The sequence below is a fragment of the Rattus norvegicus genome, chromosome 2 (genome assembly GCF_036323735.1).
Source record: "Rattus norvegicus strain BN/NHsdMcwi chromosome 2, GRCr8, whole genome shotgun sequence".
NCBI lineage: Eukaryota > Metazoa > Chordata > Mammalia > Rodentia > Muridae > Rattus > Rattus norvegicus.
The window spans coordinates 191549201-191572768 of NC_086020.1; the positions used below are offsets into that span (position 1 = coordinate 191549201).

General features: G+C 48.5%; 1 protein-coding gene across 4 annotated transcripts in view; it reads left to right on the forward strand.

The window, feature by feature from the left end:
* Igsf3 (immunoglobulin superfamily, member 3) overlaps positions 1 to 23568 on the forward strand; it is an 88278-nt gene that overhangs the window by 49229 nt on the left and 15481 nt on the right. For 2 of the 4 annotated variants that reach the window (XM_039102064.2, XM_063281633.1), the window contains exons 3-8: positions 913 to 1290; positions 3592 to 4002; positions 7175 to 7564; positions 8888 to 8947; positions 11244 to 11645; positions 15550 to 15954. In XM_039102064.2, the coding sequence (XP_038957992.1) occupies positions 913 to 1290; positions 3592 to 4002; positions 7175 to 7564; positions 8888 to 8947; positions 11244 to 11645; positions 15550 to 15954 (2046 nt within the window). The remainder of the gene's footprint in view (positions 1 to 912; positions 1291 to 3591; positions 4003 to 7174; positions 7565 to 8887; positions 8948 to 11243; positions 11646 to 15549; positions 15955 to 23568) is intronic. The other 2 variants (XM_039102066.2, NM_001106455.2) reach the window with 2 other exon arrangements.

Sequence of the window (23568 nt, forward strand, 5' to 3'; positions counted from 1 at the left end):
CGTTCTGTCCCTCTCACCTCACCTCACTTCACCAAGGTCTCAGCTTCCAGCATATGAAACCTTGTGAGAACACACTTAGACCTTGCTCAAAGAAGCATTGCAAATGACGTATTTAATTTTTGCCCTTGGAAGAGGATGCAGTGAGAGGGACATGGAGGGGTGGGGGTAAGCAGAGGGAGAAGTAACCTTGGAACGCTGTGTCATACCAGAAGGCAGGGCCTCAGTGGACCAGTCAGAGCCAAGAGCTCAAGGGTACTGACTTGTGTCAGATCTTCCTCCGCTCTGTCCCTCTCCGCTTTGCCGGCTGGTGGGAATCTGCGAGCCTTTACACTCCTGTTCACTCCACGTGAAGTGGCCGCCACTGCAGGATCTGCTTGCCTGTTTGTACAGGGAAGAGGGAGGTGCTCCTTGGGATGAGTTGGGAATAAAATGCAGCACCCTCCCAACCCCCGCCCCAGTAACAGACTCAGCGGCTTTCTTGGGCCAGCCCTGCTAATCATGGGAGAAACATTTAATTTCAACCAGATTACAAGGAGGCTGCCTTTATTTGTTTTCGCCTGGATTTGTGCCAAGGACTCAACTTTTCCTGTTCATTTTATTAAAAAGTTTATAAACAGCATTAATAAATAGATAGAAAGCTGCCGTATAAATGACAGAGACCAAATGAAATTCACAAGGGTCAGCGTTGAATAAGTAACAGAGCCACGTCCTTGCTCTATCAAATTCCCATATATGCAAATTAGATGCCCAGCTTTACCACACTGTTTTAATTAATATTTATAAATCACAGAGTGCCTTGGAAAGGGCCAGTAACCTATTTATACTGCCATCATGTCTCGCAAATAAACAGCCCTCTGGGGACTGCTGTCTGTTTTGCATTTGGTCAGAAAAGTTGTGTCTGTTCCCCCTTAGGTGCGGTGTCAGCGCAGCGGCAGGTCACCGTCCAGGAAGGACCCTTATACCGCACAGAGGGCTCCCACATCACCATCTGGTGCAACGTGAGTGGCTACCAGGGTCCTGCTGAGCAGAACTTCCAGTGGTCCATTTACCTGCCCTCTGCTCCAGAGCGTGAGGTACAGATTGTCAGCACGGTGGACTCCTCCTTCCCTTATGCCATCTACACTCAGCGAGTCCGAGGCGGGAAGATCTACGTGGAGAGAATCCAGGGGAATTCAGCCTTACTTCACATCACAGACCTGCAAGCCCGGGATGCTGGGGAGTATGAATGCCACACCCCCAACACCGATGAGCGCTACTTTGGGAGTTACAGTGCCAAGATGAACCTAGTGGGTAAGTGACTCTGCTCTCACCAGGCCAGCGTCAGGCCCGAGTCCCTTTGTTGCCACGAGTTTTTGTAACATACCAATATGACTTAAAAAAAAAAAAATTCCCCAGATAGCTTAGAAAATGCATGAGGGAGGGAGTGTGAATGAACATGGTGCCTATGCACGATTGTGAACACTAGTCAGTTGAGGCTGACACTTGGAAAGTTCTTGAGCAAAAACATTAGGAACCTCAGCTGTTAAGCAGACCTTTGCTCGTGAAAGGCAGAGTAAGTTTGTAGACTCGAGATCCAAGTGTGGTGACTTAATGCCCGTAACCCCAGCATCCAGAAGGCTGAAGTAGGGACTGCCCTATGGCAAGGATATGTGTGGGTGTGGCTTGGAAGGTAAAGTGGATGAGACCAGCAGAAAGAGAGGCAACGCCCCAAATACAAGCAAGGGCAAAAGCCCCACCCCTCCAGAGGCCAGCGGGAGGCCACAGTAGACACACAAGGACAGGAGGATCATTACAGCAGTGCAGTAATGTGTGTGAGGGGAACCTCAGGAGAGTTCTGCTCAGACAACCCAGTGAGTTCCAGATGCTCAGAGGGGAGAGGGAACAAGAACAGGATGGGGCCATTTTGAGGCATCACAGTGATTTTAGTGAACCACCCGGACTGTTTGACAGACGGTGGTAGTGGTTTTTTTGGTAACTGAGTGAATCTCAGAGACAGACAGTAGCTTGTGACTGAAGCCACCATGTACAGTCGTGTTTAATTTCCTTGCCAGTAGATAGGAAGTTAATGAACGAGAGTGTTTTCAACAGGCCTGCTCTTTGGGTAGACAGGCACTAGAATATTTTGCTTGAAACATCCACCGCTATGCAAAGAGTCTTTCTTTAATGTGAAGTGATCAGCAGACAAGAGTCCCTTTTTGGGGGGTGAGATTCCCTAGACTTCACCCTCAGAAGTAAAAAGCAGACAATACAGGTTTTGCAGTGCAGAATCTCCCTGGCTGCGTGTAAGAAGCCGTGAACTGCCTGCCCCCCACGATGCTCTCTGAATGACGGAAAAGATGAAGCTAGAAGAATAGGGAGCCTTTAGGGTGGACCTGCCTGGCCACCCGCTGCCGGGGAGGGAGGACAGACCGCAGCCAGGCTCTTCCGGTTTATACCGAAGTCCAGATCTCTGCTTTTTATTTTCCCAGTTAAGCAGGGCATGTCGGTGGGTCTTCTGTCAATAAGGACGCTGCCTTTGTTTATTTCTCGTTTTTATAAGAGCATGTATCCTTGTAAGAGGACTTTAGGCCTCGATCTTGGGATGCGTATAGGCAGAAAAGCAAACCCTTGTAGTGAATGCCTTTCTCAGACCGCAGAGCGGGCAGCTGCCCGTGGTTTTCAGAAGGATAAAGGTCAGACTAAAACTCCAGAGAGAGGATACAGGGCAGCACCTCCATTTGCCTGAGCCTTCTGTGCTCTGTGGCTTCCTTCTGCTGCAGACCACTCTGATGAATTATGGGAAAAGTGCAGGGGGCAGGCTAGGCCTCGTGGTGCCCATCTGTAATCAAGCCACTTGGAAGGCCGAGGCTGGAAGATCACAAGATCAAGGCCTTCTTGGGCAAGGTAGTGAGATTTGTCTCCAAATGAAAGAGGTAGGGCTTGGGATTATAGCTCAGTGGGTAGATTACTTGCCTGCTACGCATAAGGTCCTAGGTTCTAGCCCCTCTACAAGGAGAATGACAATGGTGTTCTCTATTCCTGCTCCTCAGTATTTTTTTAAATAGCCTTCTAAGGACAGTGCATTGAGGAGGAAGACTGGGAGATGGGATTGAGAGTAGGTCTAGGGGAAGGGAAGGGAAGGGAAGGGAAGGGAAGGGAAGGGAAGGGAAGGGAAGGGAAGGGAAGGGAAGGGAAGGGAAGGGAAGGGTTGAGTTGTATAGGAGTGTCAAGTCAGAAGGCCCTGGGTCAGAAGTGAGGTTGAGCTGTCTCAGAGCAATACCCAAACCAACAAGGAATCCTATTAGATGTCAACAGTTATCCCTACACAGTATTCTCAGGGAGCTCTTCTCATACATTTTCAAAATAAAATCCACCTTTGCTCTGAGTGTCATTAAAATACCAAGCAGGTGTCAGTGCCAAAAATATTATCTTAGCTACCACAGCAGAAGAGTGTATTTGGGTTTATATGCCTTTTGGGGTTGCCTGTGGCCTTGAATCAATTGCCAGAGGCTGCCCCTGTTGTGGCATTAACAGTGGTTTCTGTGTGGAGTGAGTGAGTCTCATATTCTGTAGCATTGTAACTGTCCTCTGTGGGAACATTCTATGTTACAGTGATCCCAGATTCCCTGCAGACGACGGCTGTCCCCCAGACTCTGCACAAAGTGGAACAGGACCCGCTGGAGCTCAGTTGCGAAGTGGCCACCGAGACCCTCCAGCATACCCACCTCTCGGTATCCTGGCTCCGGCAAAAGGGTGGCGAGAACCCTGTGGAGGTCATTTCCCTGAGCAGAGACTTCATCCTGCACTCCAGCAGTGAATATGCGCAGAGGCAGAGCCTGGGCGAGGTGCGGCTGGACAAGCTGGGGAGAAGCACGTTCCGCCTCACCATCTTCCACCTGCAGCCCTCCGACCAGGGCGAGTTCTACTGCGAGGCTGCAGAGTGGATCCAGGATCCAGACGGCTCTTGGTACGCCATGACCAGGAAGCGCTCTGAGGGTGCCGTGGTCAACGTCCAGCCCACTGGTCAGTCTCTCTCAGCTTCTTGTCCTTTACCTGGTGGGGAGTCAGATACTTCAGGTGGTGGCGACACCTTGTTTGGTGACCGTAACAACATGGTAGGGTTTTGAGGGAGGCTAGCGGTAGCTGTAACCTAAGCTGAAGAGCACAGGTGCATAGACCCAGCTTCCAGCGAGCTGCACACAGCTGCTCATGCTGGCCTCTGCTCAATGTCACATTTGCTTTACTAGATGGTGTCCTATTTTATTTTGAATGAGACATTTTTAAATGAGAGATTTTGCAGAAAAATCGGGCTGCAGAGATAGCTTAGTGGTCAAGAGCATTTGTTGCTTTTGCAGAGGACCCAGGTTCAAGTCCTAGCTCCCACATGGTGGTTCACAACTATTCCTAAGTTCAGTGCCAGGGTCTCCTTTGTCCACTTTTGGTCTCTAAGCACACACGTGATCCACACACGCTGGTAAGATACACACAAAATGAAATAAGTACATCTTTTTTTAAAAAAAAATTCCAAGTGAGTGATTTCACAGAAAATGTTTATCTTATGACTCTGGGTTCTTAGTCCTGTTAGCCATGAATGTCACCCGGTTTGATGATGTTTCCGTTACAGAGGACATTTGAGATGATGAGGCTCTTCTGTTGTGTGCATGAAACAGTAAGCTAGGAAAATGTTAGTGTACCATTATTTTTATATTGATATTTCTACCATTTTAAACAAGACCTCTAAAATGCTTTAACACATATTGTCATGTCTGTGAGGCAAGTTACAGAGCACCCTGTAGTGTTACACCAGGAGTAACGTGTGATCCCAGAGTTTGTGCCATGAGGCCAGTGTGGCGTATTAGGTCCTGCTGTGGACACATTGTCAAGGGAAGACCTGGGTAGGTTTCCTGAGGGTGGAGAATAGTATGTTTGAGGTAATGACAGTTGTTGTAGAAAGTTTTAATCCCAAGCCAGGGTTTCTACCCAGCCTTGATTGTATAGTTTGGTGGCCTGGCACACTGCAGTCCCCGCAGCTTCTCTTGATGTCTGCTGTTACTCTATGTTCTTCTCTGGGTTTTGTGCCTCCAGTGTTGAACTGGAGCAGTTGTTGATTGCATTGGCTGAGCTGGGGCAGATTCTCAGGATCAGCTAATAGGATCCTCTGGGCAACTAATGGATGTGAGAGGAAAGGAGGTTGGATCCTGGTGAGAGGGCACACTCGATCTACACTTAGGACTCAGAGCTCTTCCTGGCTTCTGAATCTTCTAATATTAAGAAATTTACCCAAAAGGCTTTAGCTCCTGTTTATCATGTTCCTTACTGGTTGGTTTTAAGATCAGTGTCAAGAAAGTCTGGGCCTAATTTCCAGTCTTAATGCTTTTAAATTAGGTTGCATCAGCTAATCTTCTTTATTTTAATCTTACCAATTTGGAATTAGGACATTTTGAATTTGCCCTGTAAATGTATCCAGACTGAGCCAAGGAAGGGAAATTTTAATGGAAATTAAAAAAAAATGTTGCTAACTTCACTGTGTGTTCTAATTCAGACTAAGGAGTTACAACCCCACCTTCGAGTCTGTTTCTTCATGTTTATTTTAATAGACATTAGTCTTCACAGTGCTGAAGGTGTTGTGCGAGGCATTCGGGATGCCAAGATACATGACATCGCTCAGTGCACTTCAGGTGCTAAGTGCTGCGTGAATACTGAAGGCTGATTTTGCTCTATGTTTGCTCTGGATAAGATGTTTATTACAGCAAACCTAGGAATTCTAGTTCCTCAGATGACTTGAGCTGTGCCAAGGTTGAGCAGACAGATGCCAGAAGTGGGGAAGAGCATCAGACATTCCGTAGCTGTCAGGCAGAAGAAAGCCATGTGATTGGATGTTGCGTTCTAGATGGAGCAGTAGAGTAAGAAGGTCACCTGCAGCTGTGAGCTGTGAGGTAGAGCATGGGCTGGACTCTGTGGACCAGGAATTGTCAAGCCATTCTTCTGAGAGCTTTAGGAGGTCTGTGGGAGTGCCTGAGAGATGCTGGTTGGCTGAGTGCCCTTGCTCACATGCACGTGTGAGGACCGGTGGGAAGAGGGCAAGAACCTGTGAGTTCCTCTCTTGCTTCAACCAGATATTTGCCCTATTGAGCAGTAAAAGTTTTATATGAAATAAAGGAGACCCCCTCTCCTTACACCTCCTGATGAACTTTCAATATGCACACTGCAGAGGCTAGAGATTTTTAGTCAGGGATTAACCCCCTGGTTGGGTAATTTAGGAGGAAGAGCTCAGAGATGTAGGGGAAGAGGACATGTGGAGGTTGGTAACAAGGGTTGGGTGTGAAGTCAAGAGACAGGGTTGTAAAGAACTCATTGGCCAGGCTGTGGTGGTGACTGGGAGATGAGATCTGGTGCCAGAGACAGAAGGAGAGAGAGGTGATAGAGGAAGCCAGCTGTGGTTCCCTGACCCCTTGCTGAGAGAGCTTTGATCTGTTAGGAAGTTTGGGTAATACAAGGAGGAGCTGGTCACTGGCAAGAAATGACCAGCTAGCTCAAGAGACTGGCCTGTGTGGGACAGAGGAGGTGAAGAAAAGACTCGTAGAAGCTGAGCTGGATTAAAGTGGAGGAGTGCATTCTTGGCTCACATGATCCATTTCCACAGGAAAAGAGAACTCTCGTGCTTGAAGCGTGCCAAGGATGGGTTGGGGATGGCAGGAGTATGGATCCAAAGGTGATAGTGATAGCCTGGAAATGCTGCAGAGGGAGGGCTGTTGTGGTTGAGGTTGATGAATCTCTAAAAAGTTCACACACCACTGTGATGTGATTTTCCTGTCCACTTTCTCTGCAAGGAACATAGCTAGAACTGTAAGGAGCTAGGAGCCAGAGCCTCCCACAGCAAGGAGAGATGAGGCCACTTCCCAGTCTTAACTCCTCTTCCTCACCTCCACTGTGAGTGCCTCCTGACAGAACCCTATTGGTCTAAGTGTGAATGCTAAGCAAAAATAAACTGCCTGGATTTGGCTGGGATTCTGGTATTTAAGGGTTTGCCTGGTCTCAGATATCCTTGGCTAGAGTTGGATTTTCTCTTAGGATGAGTACCGAGTCTTCTCTGTGGTTAGTGCCATGAAGGTCAGGGGAGTAGGATTTCCTGAAGCAGTTTGGTAGGCTGCAGCTCTTATTTGCCCAGAATGCATCAGTTTGTTTGTGTTCCCAGACAAAGAGTTCACCGTGCGACTGGAAACAGATAAGAGGCTGCACACAGTGGGTGAGCCGGTGGAGTTCAGATGTATCCTAGAGGCTCAGAACATTCCAGACCGGTACTTTGCCGTCTCCTGGGCCTTCAACAGCTCACTCATTGCCACCATGGGACCTAATGCTGTGCCAGTCCTCAACAGCGAATTTGCCCACCGTGAAGCCAAGGGACAACTTAAGGTGGCCAAAGAGGGTGATGGTGTCTTTGTGCTGAAGATATATCACCTTCGCCAGGAAGATAGTGGCAAATACAACTGCCGGGTGACTGAGCGAGAGAAGACCGTCACTGGCGAGTTCATCGACAAGGAAAGCAAGAGGCCCAAGAACATCCCCATCGTCGTGCTCCCCCTCAGTAAGTAGAAGCGTGCCACTTACTAGTTTCTGGTGCGGTGACTAGTGACATCTTGGAGAAGTGGGAGAAAGAATAGGTAAAGGGAGAAGGGGCAAAATTTGGAGTAAAGCTGACCAGAGAGGGGGCCTTTCCACCTCCTCCAGCCCCGGGTCTGCAGAGCAGCAGGGCCATGTCTTGGGCTAGAGATATGGTACCCACACATTTGACCTCGAGCAACCTGGCGTAAAACACCAGCCTTGCCAGCTCAGTTAGGAGCAAGACCAGGAAGTCATTTGCACCTTTGTGGGAATTAAATCCCAGAAGTGGGCAGAAGCCTGCTTTGAAATCTTACTTAAGGAGAGCTCATCTCTTCTGGGAGGATTTGGAGATCATCAACTGCATTATTAAGAAGGATTTGCCATCTGGGTTCTTCCAGGTATCAATGTGGGCATTTCCCTAATTGTCTTTTCTGAACTGAAATTGCACTGTTAAAAGTCAGTGGGTGCACACGGCGTTAGGTTCAGCCTAATGTGCACACACAGCAGCCAGTGGACAGGCTCGCTGTCTTCCTGGGATGTGCTCGGAGAGCTCAGACCTCTCAGGGCTGTTCCCGGGGCTCCGTCTCCATGTGAACCGCGGTGTCTGGATGGGTGGTACCCTTTTCTGGGGACTCCAGAGATGAACAGTGTGTGCATGCCGTGTTTAAACATCCATAGTGTCGAGATGCTCTTATTAATCTCCTTTCTCTCACAGTTCTGTTTTTAGCAGAAAGTTAATCAAAACTTACAATGCTCTGATTTTAAACAAGATGGTCCAGTTTAAGAACTAACCTTTAACCTTTTCTTAGCTCCCAGGTCTGTTCCTCCTCTTAGCCCTGTAATTGTTTCTTTACATTTTTTATTTATTTACACATTTATGTATTTGAAATGTCTCTCTGTTGTATGAAGTCTAAAATAGAGGAGGCTTGCTTTCTGTCATACTTATTATATTTTGAAACACACACACACACACACACACACACACACACACACACACACACACAAGCAACCTTGACCTCTTTCTTGTGCTTTCCTCGCAGTGCATGGTGCTTTGCATAGAGTAGGAGCTTGCTAAATGTCTGTACAGTCGAAACTATTACTGAATGCCCACACTCTTTATACTGTTTTCCTGTGCCTGCCGTAACCACAGACTCTACACTTTGAAACTAATTCCTCATTGTTTCCTAAGGATGGCATGAGGGGCAGCCACACTGTTTGCTTCCTGTATCTTTTGTACTAAAAGATTTCCCCCAGCCCTTCCGAGAACTTGTTTGATGATCTGTGGCCTGCTATATTGCTTTTCCAGCAGATAACTGGGTAGTTAAAGTCCCCCAGCAGCACCAGATCCTGCCCCAAGGCCACTTGGGTAAGTCTACCGAAGAACAACAATCAATGGTAATGGTGATAACGCCCTGGATTTTAATGGCACCTTTCCTCCTAAGAACCAAAAGTGCTTCTGCATATGTGATCTCCCTGCTCCCAGTCCTGCAATCCTGTACCAGCCAGTGCAACATCCATCTTGTGAATGGAGACGTCAGAACACACGCAAGGAAGTGTCTGATCCGGCTTTTCAGTTTGTGGTTGAGCTTGCAACTGCATTAGGAACATTCGCTCTAACTCTGTACCTGCTGCTCTGTGCTTAGCCTGTGCCCTGCCGGCAGCCTCCTAATTGGAAATTTTATTTGTGAGCACACACTCAGATTTTCACGAGCTCTGTCCTAGTCTTCCTTTGGTCTGGAGGATAATACCTTGTAGGCTACCTCTTTCCAAGCCTGGATTCTGTGTAAATAGTTACAGTGGCCTACAAAGCACCAGATCCATGTTTCTCCATGCTTCGGCTGCCAGAGGGCTTCTCTTCTGGCTAGGTTTTCCAGGCTCTCTCCAAATAGCCATCTAGAATGTCCGTAAGAGTCTGCTAGGGTGACAGGAGGGCACATGACTGATGTCCTACAGGCCACTCTTCTATATGAGACAGACAGGAAGGTTTTCTTTCTTGATACTGAAATTGGCTTCTGCGTCTCTCACCTTGAGGTGAAAACACTGAGGAAGAAAATCCAGACTGATGGCGAGCATCCAGCCATAGAGTGTGTCTATGGAGCATGCTGGAAGCTGTCAGCCCTCAGTGCTGCTCTGCCTTCTCCTTCTCGTCCCCTCAGCGTCACGACCCTAAGGAGGCGCTAGCAGGATCTGAACTTCGCACATGATAAATTGAGGTTTGGGTAGTAAGAATACCAAAATACAGGCAGAAGGCAGTGCAGCCAAGCTCCCAACCATTTCTGCTGTGGGCAGTGGCTCTACAAAAGCCTTGTCCTGCTCAGGCTGCCCTGAAGATTGCTGTTCCCACCTTGTCCAGATCCCCTTCCTGTGACACAAGCACAGCATATTCACTGTGACAAAGGCTAGGTGCCCAGGCCCTGTGCTCATCTTTCCTGTTTCTGCCTGTGGGGGAAATAAAAGGGGAGAAGAATAACGTAGATCCAAACGCTGCAGTAATCGGGTGCGCTTCTCGATCTGGGCTTTGACTTAATCAATTGTGAATGGTGCCTAGAAAATTGGATCCAAATTGATTATGACACTATGTATTGTGGTAATTCTTATGAGCTCGTTGAACTCAATATAGGTAATTATACAGGTCAACATATGCATAATTAAGAAAGTGTTAGCCATGCTGTTTACGGAAGCAGAAATATTCCTAAGTATGGTAAAATCAATCACGACCGTGGGTACCACATCTTAAAAACATACTGTGCGCTGCACAATCTGGATGCATTGTCTCGTTCGCTATTTCATCTTTTTGTGGGTTAAAAATAGCATCTTACAGAAGAAAAAGCTGAGGCTCGTAGAGTTTAAATCATCCCTCGACTGAGATCAGCCATCCGAAGGAGTGACAAAGGCTAGACTCAGCCGGGGGGGGGGGGGGGGGGCGGAGTTCTCATGCCCACCTGTGTCTGGCAGACTGTCAGGGTACAGAGCAGTGGTGCCCGCAGGCTGAGTGGATCTAATCGGAGAGCCACTGGCCACGGCTCATTCTTCTCTGTTAACGAAAGCACGAAACTTTGCTCTCCACACGCTCTACGAGACTAGACCATCTGTGCCCCATTTTCCACACATATGCACATGGCATCTTCCAAATACTTCCTGACATTTTTTTCTACTTCCTAATATTTCCCTGGAGGATCCAAATGGCACACTAAGGATGTGTAGAACTCTTGTGTGACTCTTGTAGCTTCAAGTGGTAGAAGATTGAGGTGCAGTAGGATCTTGGAGTTCCTCATGCTGAAACTCCAAGCCAAAAGCCCTGAGCTGCAGCTGAGCAGGTCACCCTTAAATAATTTTTTTTTGTCCTAAACACCATGATATTGGATCATATTCTCCAGGTTCTGATTCAATTTTAGGTCTTAGTGCCTCATCATCCCAGTCCACCCCACAAAGCAAAGAGCATTCTAGGCTATCTACAGATCTAGGGAGCAGTGCCCAGTTCGAACCAGCCAGACCTTACAACAGCAAGTTGTGTTTCAAAACAAATCAGAGTGTTTTGAGTTCTTTGAGCTTCACTGTCAGAATCATGGGATTCGGTCTGCACCCTTCTTCCTGCGTCATCCATGAGGAGGGCGCACATGGAGACCGTAAACCCCCAGTGTGGCATTCTCTCTTCTCCCCAGAAAGCAGCATGTCCGTGGAGGTGGCCAGCAACGCCAGTGTCGTCCTTGAGGGTGAGGACCTGCACTTCTCCTGTACTGTCCGCACGGTGGGCAGGTTGCAGGCCCGCTTCTCTGTCATCTGGCAGCTCGTGGATAGGCAGAACCGCCGCAGCAATGTCATGTGGCTAGACCGGGATGGCACCGTGCAGCCGGGCTCATCGTACTGGGAGCGCAGCAGCTATGGAGGCATCCAGATGGAGCAGGTGCAGCCCAACTCCTTCAGCCTGGGCATCTTCAGCAGCAGGAAGGAGGACGAGGGCCAGTACGAGTGCCACGTGACAGAGTGGGTTCGGGCTGTGGATGGAGAGTGGCAGATCGTGGGAGAGCGCCGCGCCAGTACCTTGGTCTCCATCACAGCCCTTGGTGAGTGGGCAGGAGGATCATGGCAGACGCTTTCCTGTCAGACTCCTTCCCATCTTATTGGCATTCTGGTTGGAGGGTCTGGGGAGACATCGGTGGCTAAAGTGCTTACTGGGCAAGCATCAGGATCTGGACATGAGGTTCACAGGACCTAAGTAAAATGTTGAGTAGGCTCGGCACCGTGCTGGAATTCCAGCCCCAGAAGCAGACATGGGGGCTCTAGAGCAAGCTAGCTATCAAGACCAACCACACCGCTGAGCTCTGGGTTTGATTGAGAGACCCTGCCGCAGCAGATAATGTGGAAGAATAACTGAGGACAGCTCCTGATGGCAATTATGGGCTTGTGCATGCATATATATATATATATATATATATATATATGTATGTATATATATATATATATATATATGCACATGCAACCAGACACATACAAACAGGCATGTACACATATGTGCAGCACACACACACACACACACAAGTACACACACACACACACACAAGTACACACACACACACACACACACACACACACACACACTGCAAAAAGACAAACAAATTTTGATCGGAGATAATGGTATCTTCCAGAGGGTTCATTGAAGGGGCTCTGTGGTAGTATGCACAGGGTTGAGGGATAGTGGGGAATGGGGGACTAGTGACATTGGTGGGCTGTTACCACCCCTGGGGTTGGGTATGTCAAGATTCTAGACAGACTGATGCCACCAACCAGCAGGAGTATGGCTCGGCAAAATTGACCTGGAAGAGGGGAGTGGCTGGGTCCAGCGACAAGTCTCTCCTGTTCACAGAATGTCTTGCCCAGCTGCTCACAACTCAGTCCCCCAAAAGTGTGGCTGAACAGGATGGGGATCCCATTGCCAATAATACAGGATTTGGCCCACGCCCGCCTGAGTCTTAGCACACAGCTCAGTTGATCTGTTTAGGCCTATGTTTTTATCTCCTTCTCTGTAAAGCCCCCACTTAAGAAAAACATTTCCTCATTTGCCCGGGAGTGAAGATACCTTGAGGTTTGCTAAAACCAAGTAATGTTAGATTTGCTTCTCACAGGCTATCTAAAGAGGTTTCCGCTCGTGTTATCTGCCAGATGCAATCAGTCTATTACATTTTAAAAGACCAGCCTGCTACTTTGCTGGGAAGATAACTTATTATGTCAGGCCTTCTATTTGTCAGGATGCTTTGTCAGTCTCCATTTGCCCCAGACAATGTCACCACATTTCCTCAGGTAGGGCTGGTGGTGCTGTCGCATACCTAATAAAGATGGCAGCCCAGGGAAGATCTGCCCAAGACCCTCATCCATGTTCACCCTTCTGAGATTGGAATTGCATTTGCTTAATTCTCAAACATCTGTTTTCAGTTGCATGGTGATAAAAACATTATCCATGTGCTGTTTAAACCCCCACCTGGTGCCAGGGCTTCCCTCCAGCTGCTTTGCAAAGGGGAAAGTTACATGCCACTGTTTTAGGAATCCTTGAGCTTTTCAAGGTAACAAGGTGTCTCCCCAAGCAAGGCATGCAGTAAAAACAAAGAAAAACAAACGTGCAAACAGCAAAAAAACAGGAAGCGGCTCCAGACCCCTGGTGCTTTGCTATGGCGCCCATTTGGTTAGACTGGTTTGCTGTCCAGGACTTGGGACAGACACAGCATCAGGTAAAAACCCAGAGGCAGCCTCTGCAGCCTCTCCCACTTCATTGCGATTATATCTGCTTCCTAAAAGCTTCATACCGAAGAAGGGCTTGCCTTCCGTAGTCATTAGGAGCTCGGATTCCTGTTTCTAGACACTCCCTCCAGTGTTATCATAGTCCCTGTGCCTGTGCTTGGCACTGCTGTGGACCCGGGCAGAGGAACTTGTGGGATGGCTCTGGGATCTGCTGCATATGGTTTTCCCCCATCCTGGGAGATTAGGGGTATCCAGGGAAGGGTGATTCAGGGTTGTTTCCCTGGAAGTAATTTTACGGTTTCACGTTATCTGTCCTTGGAGTATTCGTAAATTCACTCCATGTCTGCCAGCTCCCACAGCCAGGACGTGCTGAGTAGTACTCCTCTGGGATCCTGAGGCCAGCTCTGCTCACCTGACACCCTGTCATTGCCTCTGGAACTAGGACCAAGGTTGTCTCACTAGTCCTAGTCTTTTGTCTAAGCAGTAAACACAAATTTCTGGATTGCTTCTGTTGGGTGTGGATCCCCCTCAGCGATGACAGGTGTGTGGATGAACTAATAGACCACAAACCACCATGACTGTGGAGGGACACCTTGGCTATGTGCACTCTGGTTTCTGCACTGTCAGGCCTGGGCACCATGGCTTCGTGTGTAAAGTCAGGAATACCCAGTGCAGGGCCCCCTGGTCTGTACCAGTCTCGTGTCATGTGTGCTACACACTGCTGACCCTCACAGCCACTCAGTGCTGCTCTCTTGTCCTTTATTTAAGTTGAAGATACAGAGAGTTCAGCAAAATTCGCCAACTTATTCTCTAATGATTCCCCAGGGAGATCCAGAAGATTCTGTGCCTTGTGTTTTTCCTGCAGAGTTTAATATTTTGTCCCCTTTGTTTCTTAAATAAACTACATATTCTGTAGACTATATATGATGTACCACACACTCAGTTAACCTTCACAAGAACCCTGTACAGAAAGGAAAACATAGGCAGGGTGGACTTAGAGCATTCGCTTAATACAGTGGTTCTCAACCTGTGAGTCGCTTCTCCCACAGAGGTCACATGTCAGATATCCTGGGTGTGAGATATTTACAGTGTGTTTCATAGCAGTGGCAAAATTACAGTTATGAAGTAGCAACAAAATAATTTTATGGTTGGGAACACCACAACATGAACTATATTAAGGGGTTGCCGCATTAAGAAGGTTGAGAACCAGTGGCTTAGTGTCTGTCACAGAGCTAGGAGGTGTCTGGAGAAGGTGATAGCAGCAGAGTTAATGCCTTTAACCAGACTGATGGTTCGTTCCCCTGGGCAAAGCAGCCCCAGGCAGGGCCTAGAGTGAGGTGCACGTAGCTATTCTGTAGCCTGACTCTATCACTTATATCAGACAGTTTGTTTGTCTTCTCTGCACCCTGCAGAAGGGATAGCAAGCCTGCCTGACCTACACATGTTGATTTAGTGTGAGGGATGAAAACAGAGCCTCCAACAGCCCTAGGTTTGGCATGTAGCATTCCGAACAGACTGGCCACTGTTACCTTTATTCATACTCTCGTCCACACTGAAGGAGCTGTGACTCAGAGGTCAGGATGCTTCCCAGCCTATAAGGAACATTCTCGTTGAGACTTCAGGGCCCTGGGTTTAGGGGTAACACCTCACCCCACCTCAGGTGTCCAACTAGGCTTTCCTGTTGTATGTCCCTTGAAACCTATCTGAACCTAGATTTTGTTGGGGAAGAAGAGGAGGGGCGAGCAGTGTTCCCCACTTGCCTATTTCAGGATGCCATGCACAAGAAGACCAGGGACAGGTATCGGGGTGTTGGGTACATGCAGTGAAGGAAATTGGTTTTGGAACTTTTTTTTTCTCTTGTTTTTGCACAGAATTCTGGGATTGCTAGTAATGATCCTGACTGTGCGGTATGAGTCACTGAGAGAGGGTTCTGGTGTCTTGCCCTGGAGAAGAATGTACTGTAAACCCACATGAGGATCTCAGGTCTCACTGGGAAGGAGTGGGGCTGGGCTATTCAGAGGAACAGCCTGGACCCACTTTGTGTGAAGTCTTAAGAACTGTTGAGTTGGGCCCCAACACAGTACCCAAAGTCAAAGCTTATCTGTGACAAGAAGGCTTAGGAACCTGCCAGCCTCTGCTCTGACTGCTAGCTTTGACACTAGGCCCGAATTTGTAGCATACTGCCCCAGAAAAGCCAGATGCTGTTTCTGGTTCATGTCTCTGCTCTCCCTACAGAAACGGGCTTTGCGGTCACAGCTATCTCCCGGACACCAGGGGTCACCTACAGCGACTCCTTTGACTTGCAGTGCATCATCAAACCCCACTACCCAGCCAGAGTCCCCGTGTCTGTGACATGGAGGTTCCAGCCAGTGGGCACAGTTGAGTTCCATGACCTGGTGACCTTCACACGAGATGGAGGGGTTCAGTGGGGAGACAAGTCCTCCACCTTCCGAACTCGGACTGCCATCGAGAAGGCTGAGTCCAGCAACAATGTCCGCCTGAGCATCAGCCGGGCCAGTGACACGGAGGCGGGCAAGTACCAGTGTGTGGCAGAGCTGTGGCGGAGGAATTACAACAATACCTGGACGAGGCTGGCGGAGAGGACTTCCAACCTGCTGGAGATTCGGGTGCTGCAGCCAGGTGGGTGCTCAGAATCCAGGGCCTCGAGGCTCTCGGGCCCATGTGTGTGTGCAAGGCATGGAGAGACAAGTGTGTGCTTACGTGATATGGTAGGCCTGTGAGGATGCATGCTTCTGTGATGGGAGACATAGTGTGTGTTCTAATGACAGAGACACGAGGGTGCCTGCTTATGTGATCTAATGAGACACAGGGATGTATGCTCAAATGATGTAATGAGGCATACAAGAACGCATGCTTATGTGATATGAGACATGAAGATGTGTCTTCATATGACACGAGATACAAGTACTTTTTCTTACCTGACACAGTATAACATATGAGGGCATGTTCTTCTATGATACATGAGCCATGTCTACTTATGTGGCAAGGTAAGGCATGAAGGGTATATGCTTGAACGACTGGGAGATGTAAGGAAAGAAAGAAAAACATATCCTGAGCCCTAGCCCAGCTTGTTTTCCCCAACTCTGAGAAGTTCAGATCCCCTGCAATCCCTTTGCTTGGTCATGCTTTGCTGCCTGTGTTTTCTCCCTGCTTGGATATTTTCCTTTCCTTTTTTGCATTCCTTAGTAGGTGGAGGATATTCATAAATGACCCCTAAGAGCAGGACATTGTCCTACCCAACCACAACACCATTGTCACACTCAAGAGCTCAGTATTGGTATGGTCTCATTACCCACAATTCCCCATTTGTCCCAGCAGTGTTTGTTCTCCAGCGTGCCACTCCCCCTCCCCCACTCATGCACTAACAGCTCCAAGGAGACTTCACTTAGAGATCACCCAGCACTTTGAGTTGTGCCTTCCCTTTACACCCCCTTAATCTAGAACAGTCCCCAGCCTCTGTGTGTGTTACCACATTGACATTAAAACGCGAGTGGGCCACTCCAACCTTTAAACCCTTCTTATAATCCTGGCAGTTACCGTGTGCAGGAGGAGTCCTGGTTCCTTGTTTAGATAAAGGAACTCATCAGAGAAAGGACAAACAGTGGCATTTGCTGAGCTTCTTTGGGCCCCATAGGCAAGATCCGCCATTTGATTAGAATTTCACATTCCCTGGGAGAATTAAAGGATAGCCTTAGGTCATGAGGCTGGTCTTTGGAGGAAGCATGGGGTCAGTCTTTTCTTGCCTCGGATCCTATCATATGGGCTGAATTCCTTTCTCTTGTATAAGCTGAGTGGTCCAGAAGGTGCTAATTTGAGGATCTGGCTGCAGGGACTTCCTTCAGACAGCTCCTCAGGGTTTTCTACTGGCTTGAGGAGTAACTTGGACTTTCCGTCCGTCCTAGGGGCTGGCTACATTGGAAGCTGATGGAACTGAGGAGCCCAGCCTTGGGTCCTGTGCCCCTCTGATTTCTCAGCCCAGTATAGAAAGGGCACCCACATGACCAGTGGTGTTGATTAAACCTTACAGAGAGTTTTTTGTTTTCTCTTGTTTTGTTTTTGTTTTTCCTGTCTTTCTTTCTTTTTCTTTTCTTTTTTAAAGACTTATTTATTTAATGTATATGGATACACTGTAGCTGTCTTCAGACACCCCAGAAGAGGGTATCAGACTTTATTCCAGATGGTTGTGAGCCATCATGTGGTTGCTGGGAATTGAACTCAGGACCTCTGGAAGAGCAGTCAGTGCTCTTAACCACTGAGCCATCTCTCCAGCCCTTTCCTGTCTTTCTGATGTACCCACTTTGCAAAGATGCTTTGAGCACCCTCCCTCCCGCACTAACTGCTATGATTGGTGTCCAGCCTGGTCACTTCCGAGGGCCACAGACAGGGAAGTTCTCAGCAGTGTCCAAGTTCATCCTTCCCCTTGCCTGACCCTGTCACAGAAGCCTCTTCTGTACCACATTTGGAACAAATGGGATTTTGAAATGTTGACACTCTATCTGGTCAATTAGAGCTGAATTGGGCCAACAGGATGCCGGAGAAGAGGCTGTTCTTAAGAGGCTGTTCGGGTTAATGGGAGGTTAAGCGGAGACCCCATTTGATGTCAGCACTTGGGGAAGATGTGGCTTCTTCCCGCTGCCTTCTGGAGTAGATTCTCGGGATGGTAACTGTGCATCTCTCTTGTCTTGTCTGTCACTCAAGGTCAGTGTTCTGAGCAGCAGTACCTGTCACATGGTTTTACGGCTTGGGAAGGTGGCAGAGACAGTGACCCCCAGACCTTGCTTGTCATTGCCCTGCTGAATAAGCTCCTACTGTTGGCTTGTTTCTCTTACTGCTCAGAATCTAAGATTGGAGCCCTGAAGCACAGGTGCACAGCTAGTTCATTAAGGTGCTCATTGTTGGGATTCTGATTTAAATTTCCGATGACACTTTGAGGCACCAGGAGCCTAGACAAAGGCAAGTTAAGTGGTAGAGCTCAGCCTGAGGTTAGAGCCCAGATTCCTTTGATTCCACCTCTGCCCTTTGCACCATCTTACTGGCTTTCCTACCACAGAGTTAGGATGGTCTTTCTGTCTCATGCTCATGGGATGGAGGGGTCCAGGGAGGGGCAGGTGCCACTTTGCAAACTTGGACCGCCACTGAGAAGGCTGTATCCAGCACCTGCATCTGCCTGAGCGTCCGCCTGGCTCTGAGACCGTTTGAGGTTTCACTGGGAAGTGAGTGCAAGTAGAGGATAGCACTGGGGGGTTTTTGAGCATCTGCCATTACCTCCAGGAGGCTGCTGGCCCTGCTTGCAAAAGATCATCACACCGGGGCTTGCTGGCTTCTGACTTTCTCTCACTGAAGGAGGGAGGGATCAGGAAGGGTCATACTCTGACCTGAGTATCCTGACACCCCTCCCAACTAGTTGTATTGCAGTTCTGCATTAATTGTAAGTGGTCCGTGGCCAGGGTAGAGTATATGTGTGGCCAAAAGACTTAGGAGAGTGAACTAACGCCATTTACACAGCTGTGGTAAACCCACCATCACTGCTAGGTGCAGACCTTCCCGTGTGGCTGCTCTAAGGCCATGCTCCTCCTATTGACCCCTGGCCTATTGCTTTGTCAATACGCCAAATAAAATCCTGGTTCCTCCAGGCAAACTTGAGTAGAATTGAATTCTGGTTTGACATTGGGACCTTAAAGGAGTGAGATGTTGTGTTGTCCTTACTCTGGCAAGAGTCCTGGCAATAGCCAGCAGGAGATCTGACATGTCCTGGCCCCTTGGAGACTAGGAAGAGCCCAGCGTGGCCGAGGCATGCAGGAGAGTGCACTCCCTCAGTGTTACCGTCTGTCTTGTGCTAATTATTTATGTACTCCTAACCGAATACTTTTCAAAGAGCTTTCTCTAAAATGCACGGGCTAGCACAGGTGCTTTCGTCTGGGGGAAAGGAGACCGAGTGCTGGAGACAGTACTGGGTACTTGGCGTGTGTTCTCTCCCTGAGTCTTTGAAGGAACCCCAGGTAGAAGAAGGAATGCGGCTTCCATTTGTTAAGTGAACAGTCAAACAGTGCCCTCTCAGTCCAACTGAGACACCCTCAGCAGTGAGTGGGAGACTGGAATTGGAACCCAGGCATGCCTTAATGAAGAGTACTGCTAGCGGAAAGTCTTCGCCCTTTTTTTTTAAACCATGTAATCTCAGCTACTTCCTTCCAAAGCCGACCCATGACATCCTTTATGAAACATATTTTTCCTTGCATGTTCCTGGTATGCCGGAGCCTCAGCTGTGGTAGGATTTAAAACAACAGTAGCAATGTGTGGCTGTCTGCATTGTGAATGCCTTACGTCTGATAACCTAACTTGAGTCTTCCTTAATCCACGAAAGGTCAATGGGTATGTGGGTGCCTGGCGCAGCTTACAGATGAGGACTCTGCCACCCAGGGTGAATGAGTTGCCTGGTGATTCATGATGAGTGGCAGAGCCAGGATTCAAGTCTAAACAGGCAGTCTGGGCCCAGAGCTAAATTTTTAATTTTATTATATACTTTATAGACAATGAGTCAAATTTTTACTGACTCATGCTTTCTTTTCCCCCTGGCAGCCTATGGCACAGTGTGTGCATGCATTTGTGCATACGTACGTGTGTGTCAGGGGTGGGGGGATGCAGGTTTGGATTTTTGTGTGCAAACAAGCATTCTACTCCCAGGATGCCAAGACCAGGTATTTTCCCTGAGTGTCCACTCTGGTTTGTCGTCTGAATTCCCTCGGTATTTGATTTGTAGCATTAAGGCCACAAAACCTTTGGAGCTTCATTGAGACATAAGTCGTTAATGACAAACCCAAATATCCATCTCTTTCAGATTCCCTTATTTCTTCTAAATTCTGCCACAAGGTGGCTCTAGGACCAGGGAAACCAGGGCTGGCCTGCTTGGGTTCCACCCTCCCTGGGGAGCCTGACTCTCCAAGCCTGGTTTAGCGTCTTCTGCCCCTAAGGAGTATCTTAGTGAATGTTCTCATCTGAGGAGAATTAACAAGGAACTCGGGCCCTGGTGACTAGTTCAGTCCACTGCTGTGAAGGCCTTTGTCCCTGACACATTCTGTGTAGTCCGTACCCTGACTACTTCCTGCCAGAGCTGCTGACAGGGACTGCAGAACTGCCGTTCACTTCCTTCCTCAGGCTCTGGCTGGCATGGACGCCTTGCTGTCAGAGGTGCTTGCTGCAGATTTATCATTGGCTACTTCCAATCCATAGGCATGCTACAGAACCTGTGATCCCCAAGGCGATCATCGATCGATCGATGATCGATAGTTAGCCTCCCTTTCTGTCCTTGATTAGTCTAGTGTTATCTGTTTGATCCCATACTGTGACCCCGTGGGACACTGAGGCAAGACTTGGCCAGTCCAGTGTGCTCCATTCTCTTCTCCTTCAGTTTTTTTTCTTTTAGTTGTGAAGCATCATCTTGCTTTCTTCTGATTTTCTCCAGCTCCAAAAACACCCTCCGATTTCACGTGGCTAAATACAGAAGCAGTAAGGGAAATGTCAGCACTCACTTTGCAAATGTTTATGGCTATCCCTCGGTCTAGCTATTAAATATTGTGCATTAAAATTGACAAAGCAATAAACAAGCCTCCAGGCGGACAGCGTCCGGTGGTAGAAGACTGCCTGTCAGTGGGTATATTCTGCTGGGATCGGACTGATGGGCAGTCGCATGAATATTTAATGCCTTCTGCATGTTGCCGAATCTGTTTTCTTCATGTTCTCTGCTGACCTGGCAGATTGGGCTAGCTGAGAGTCCGGGGTATGTGAGCATGGGCTGTCCTTACCAGAGAAGTGCCCTGGCATTCTCCCTGGACAGCCTGTGTTCTCCTCCTTCCAACCCCTGCAGCTTCTGCCTGCCTGGTGTCTATGCAGGACAGAGCAAGCCTGAGTGTAAGAGCCCTAAGAGAAGGTCCATTCATGCTTCAACTTTGTTGCCATGGTGGCAGCAGGTATCTGCCTGATGTCAGTTACTGGCAGCAGTCAGTTAAGGTCAATGCTCTGTCTGTAGACAGTTTGAGCAGGGTAGGGTGTGCCTGGCTTCTCCCAATTTAATGTTTACCTCCCAACCCTTGCTGCTTTCCCTTTGCCCACCTGCTGGTGCCCTTCTGGGCACGTTTGAGCACCTACTGGCACTACAGCTGTGGGTGTGTCACATGGGACTTCAGTGTGGACTGTGGATGGGAATAGGGTTAGACCTTCCAGAATGGAGGTTGCACCAGCACCAGGAATGGATGTGTGGGAGCTGGGAGGGCCCCAGTTCATTCTTGTTAAAGATGAGGGTGAGCCACATGGCCTGGTGGGAGTCCAAGCCTACCAGATCACTGGCTCTGTGACTGAGAAAGAATCTTGGTAAAATTGGAGTAATATTCACTTGATTGGACCAGTGAGGAGTGCATAGTTAACATTCGTAAAGAGCTTATGGTAGAAGAGAGCCTGGGACAAAAGTTTATTAAGTCAGAGCGCCCTAACCTGGGGAATTGGGGCTTTGGCCATGTATAGCTGATATACCTCTTTCAAAAGATTTTCTATTTTTAACCACGTGTGTATGTATGTGTATATTTGCATAGGAATGCAGGTACTTAGAGAGTCTAGAAGATGGCGTCAGATCTCCTGGAGCTGGGGTTCCAGGTGGTTGTGAATGTCTGACCTGTGCTGGGAACTGAACACCCCTCCAAGAGCAGCTCGCACTCCTTACTCCTTTCAGATGGCATATTAAGTGATGGCTAGTCTTTGCTAACCTGAAATTAAATAAGATTCAATGCAACATCTCTAGTCACATAATCTTTAACCGCTGTCAGCTCCCCCAACGCCCCGTGGCGCTTTTTGTTTGTTTTCATTTGGTTTTGTTGGCCTCAAACCCACAATCCTCCTGCCTCAGACTCCCAAGTTCTAGAATTAGAGCTGTGTGCCACCATACCTGGCTAGGAGGAATGAATATATATAAAGTTTTTTAGCGAAATACATCCTCTCATATATAATTACTTGAAGACAGTAACAAGGGACACAGTCATGGCCAGAGGGGCTGTGACTGCTGCCCCTAGCAGCAGCATGACAGCCATCACATTAGAGTGACTGAAGAAGATAAAGAAAAGGTCTCTCCTGGTCGGCCCTATACATTAAAAACATGAAGGAGAAGGAGAAGAAGAAGAAAAAAAATGCTGTGTTTACTAGAAAAGGAAAGTAGGCTCCAGGCTCAAAGGCAGAATTCTCATGAGTGTCATTTGAAAATCACACAGGACATAGGACACAGGACAGAGCTCTATTGGAGAGAATTTGAGACATTAAATATTTTCCACTCCTTAAACCAATGTAAGAATCAAGACCGTCTGCCTCCAGACTCCTGTGGTGGTGTGGGATTGTCTGTGGTGATCGAGGTCCAGGGGCATTGTCTGCCCTGTGGAGAACTGATGTCCCAGGTTCAGGCCGTCAGCTTGGAAGTGACCACTGTCTTACTTGCCCTTTAGAAAGGCTGAGACAGAGGCTGGGAGTCTTGTCTTCAGACTGAGGTCTGAGGAAGAGCTTATTAGGGACTAGGTAGGTAGGTCATGGCCGGGCATGTCAAGGCATGACAGGGAGGGACATGGACACTTCAAGTGCAGTAACTTCATGAGTGGCAGGTGCCTTTTCCACTTGCTTCCCAGAGTGTGCATGCATGCATGCATGCATGTGTGCATTTTGAGGGAGGGGTATCCCCAGAGCTCCCCATTCTCCCCTAGTCTCCTGGTTGACCTGATTCCTTGCACTTGAAGGATCTTTTCCACCCCAGCCACTGGCTTCCTCTGTCCCCGCTACTCCTGTCATGTTTTAGAAAGAGCAGTCTCCCTTCCTTTAACTTCATTCTTTCCTGATCTCTCCTCAACTCTCTTCTGCTCATCCCTTGCTCGCCTGCACGGAATCTGCCACGCAGAAGAGCCTGCAGGCTCACAAACCCACAGGTTCCTGGGAGTCACTCTTACCCCCATTTCTGATCCACTGTAGTTTTAACTTGTGGTAGCTGTGCCATCCATCAAATCCCCCCTGAGAGCCACGGTGGGCAGGGTCAAGAACTAGTCCCGCCTCCAATCTTGGCCCTGCCCCTTTCTGACGTCATCTGCCACGCCTGGCCACTGGCTCCTGCCAGAATCGGTACACCGGGAATTTGGCCCTGCTGCCTGCTCTGGTTGATCTCTTCTCTTCATCCTTCACCTGTGGGACCCCTGCTCATTTATTTCTCAGAGC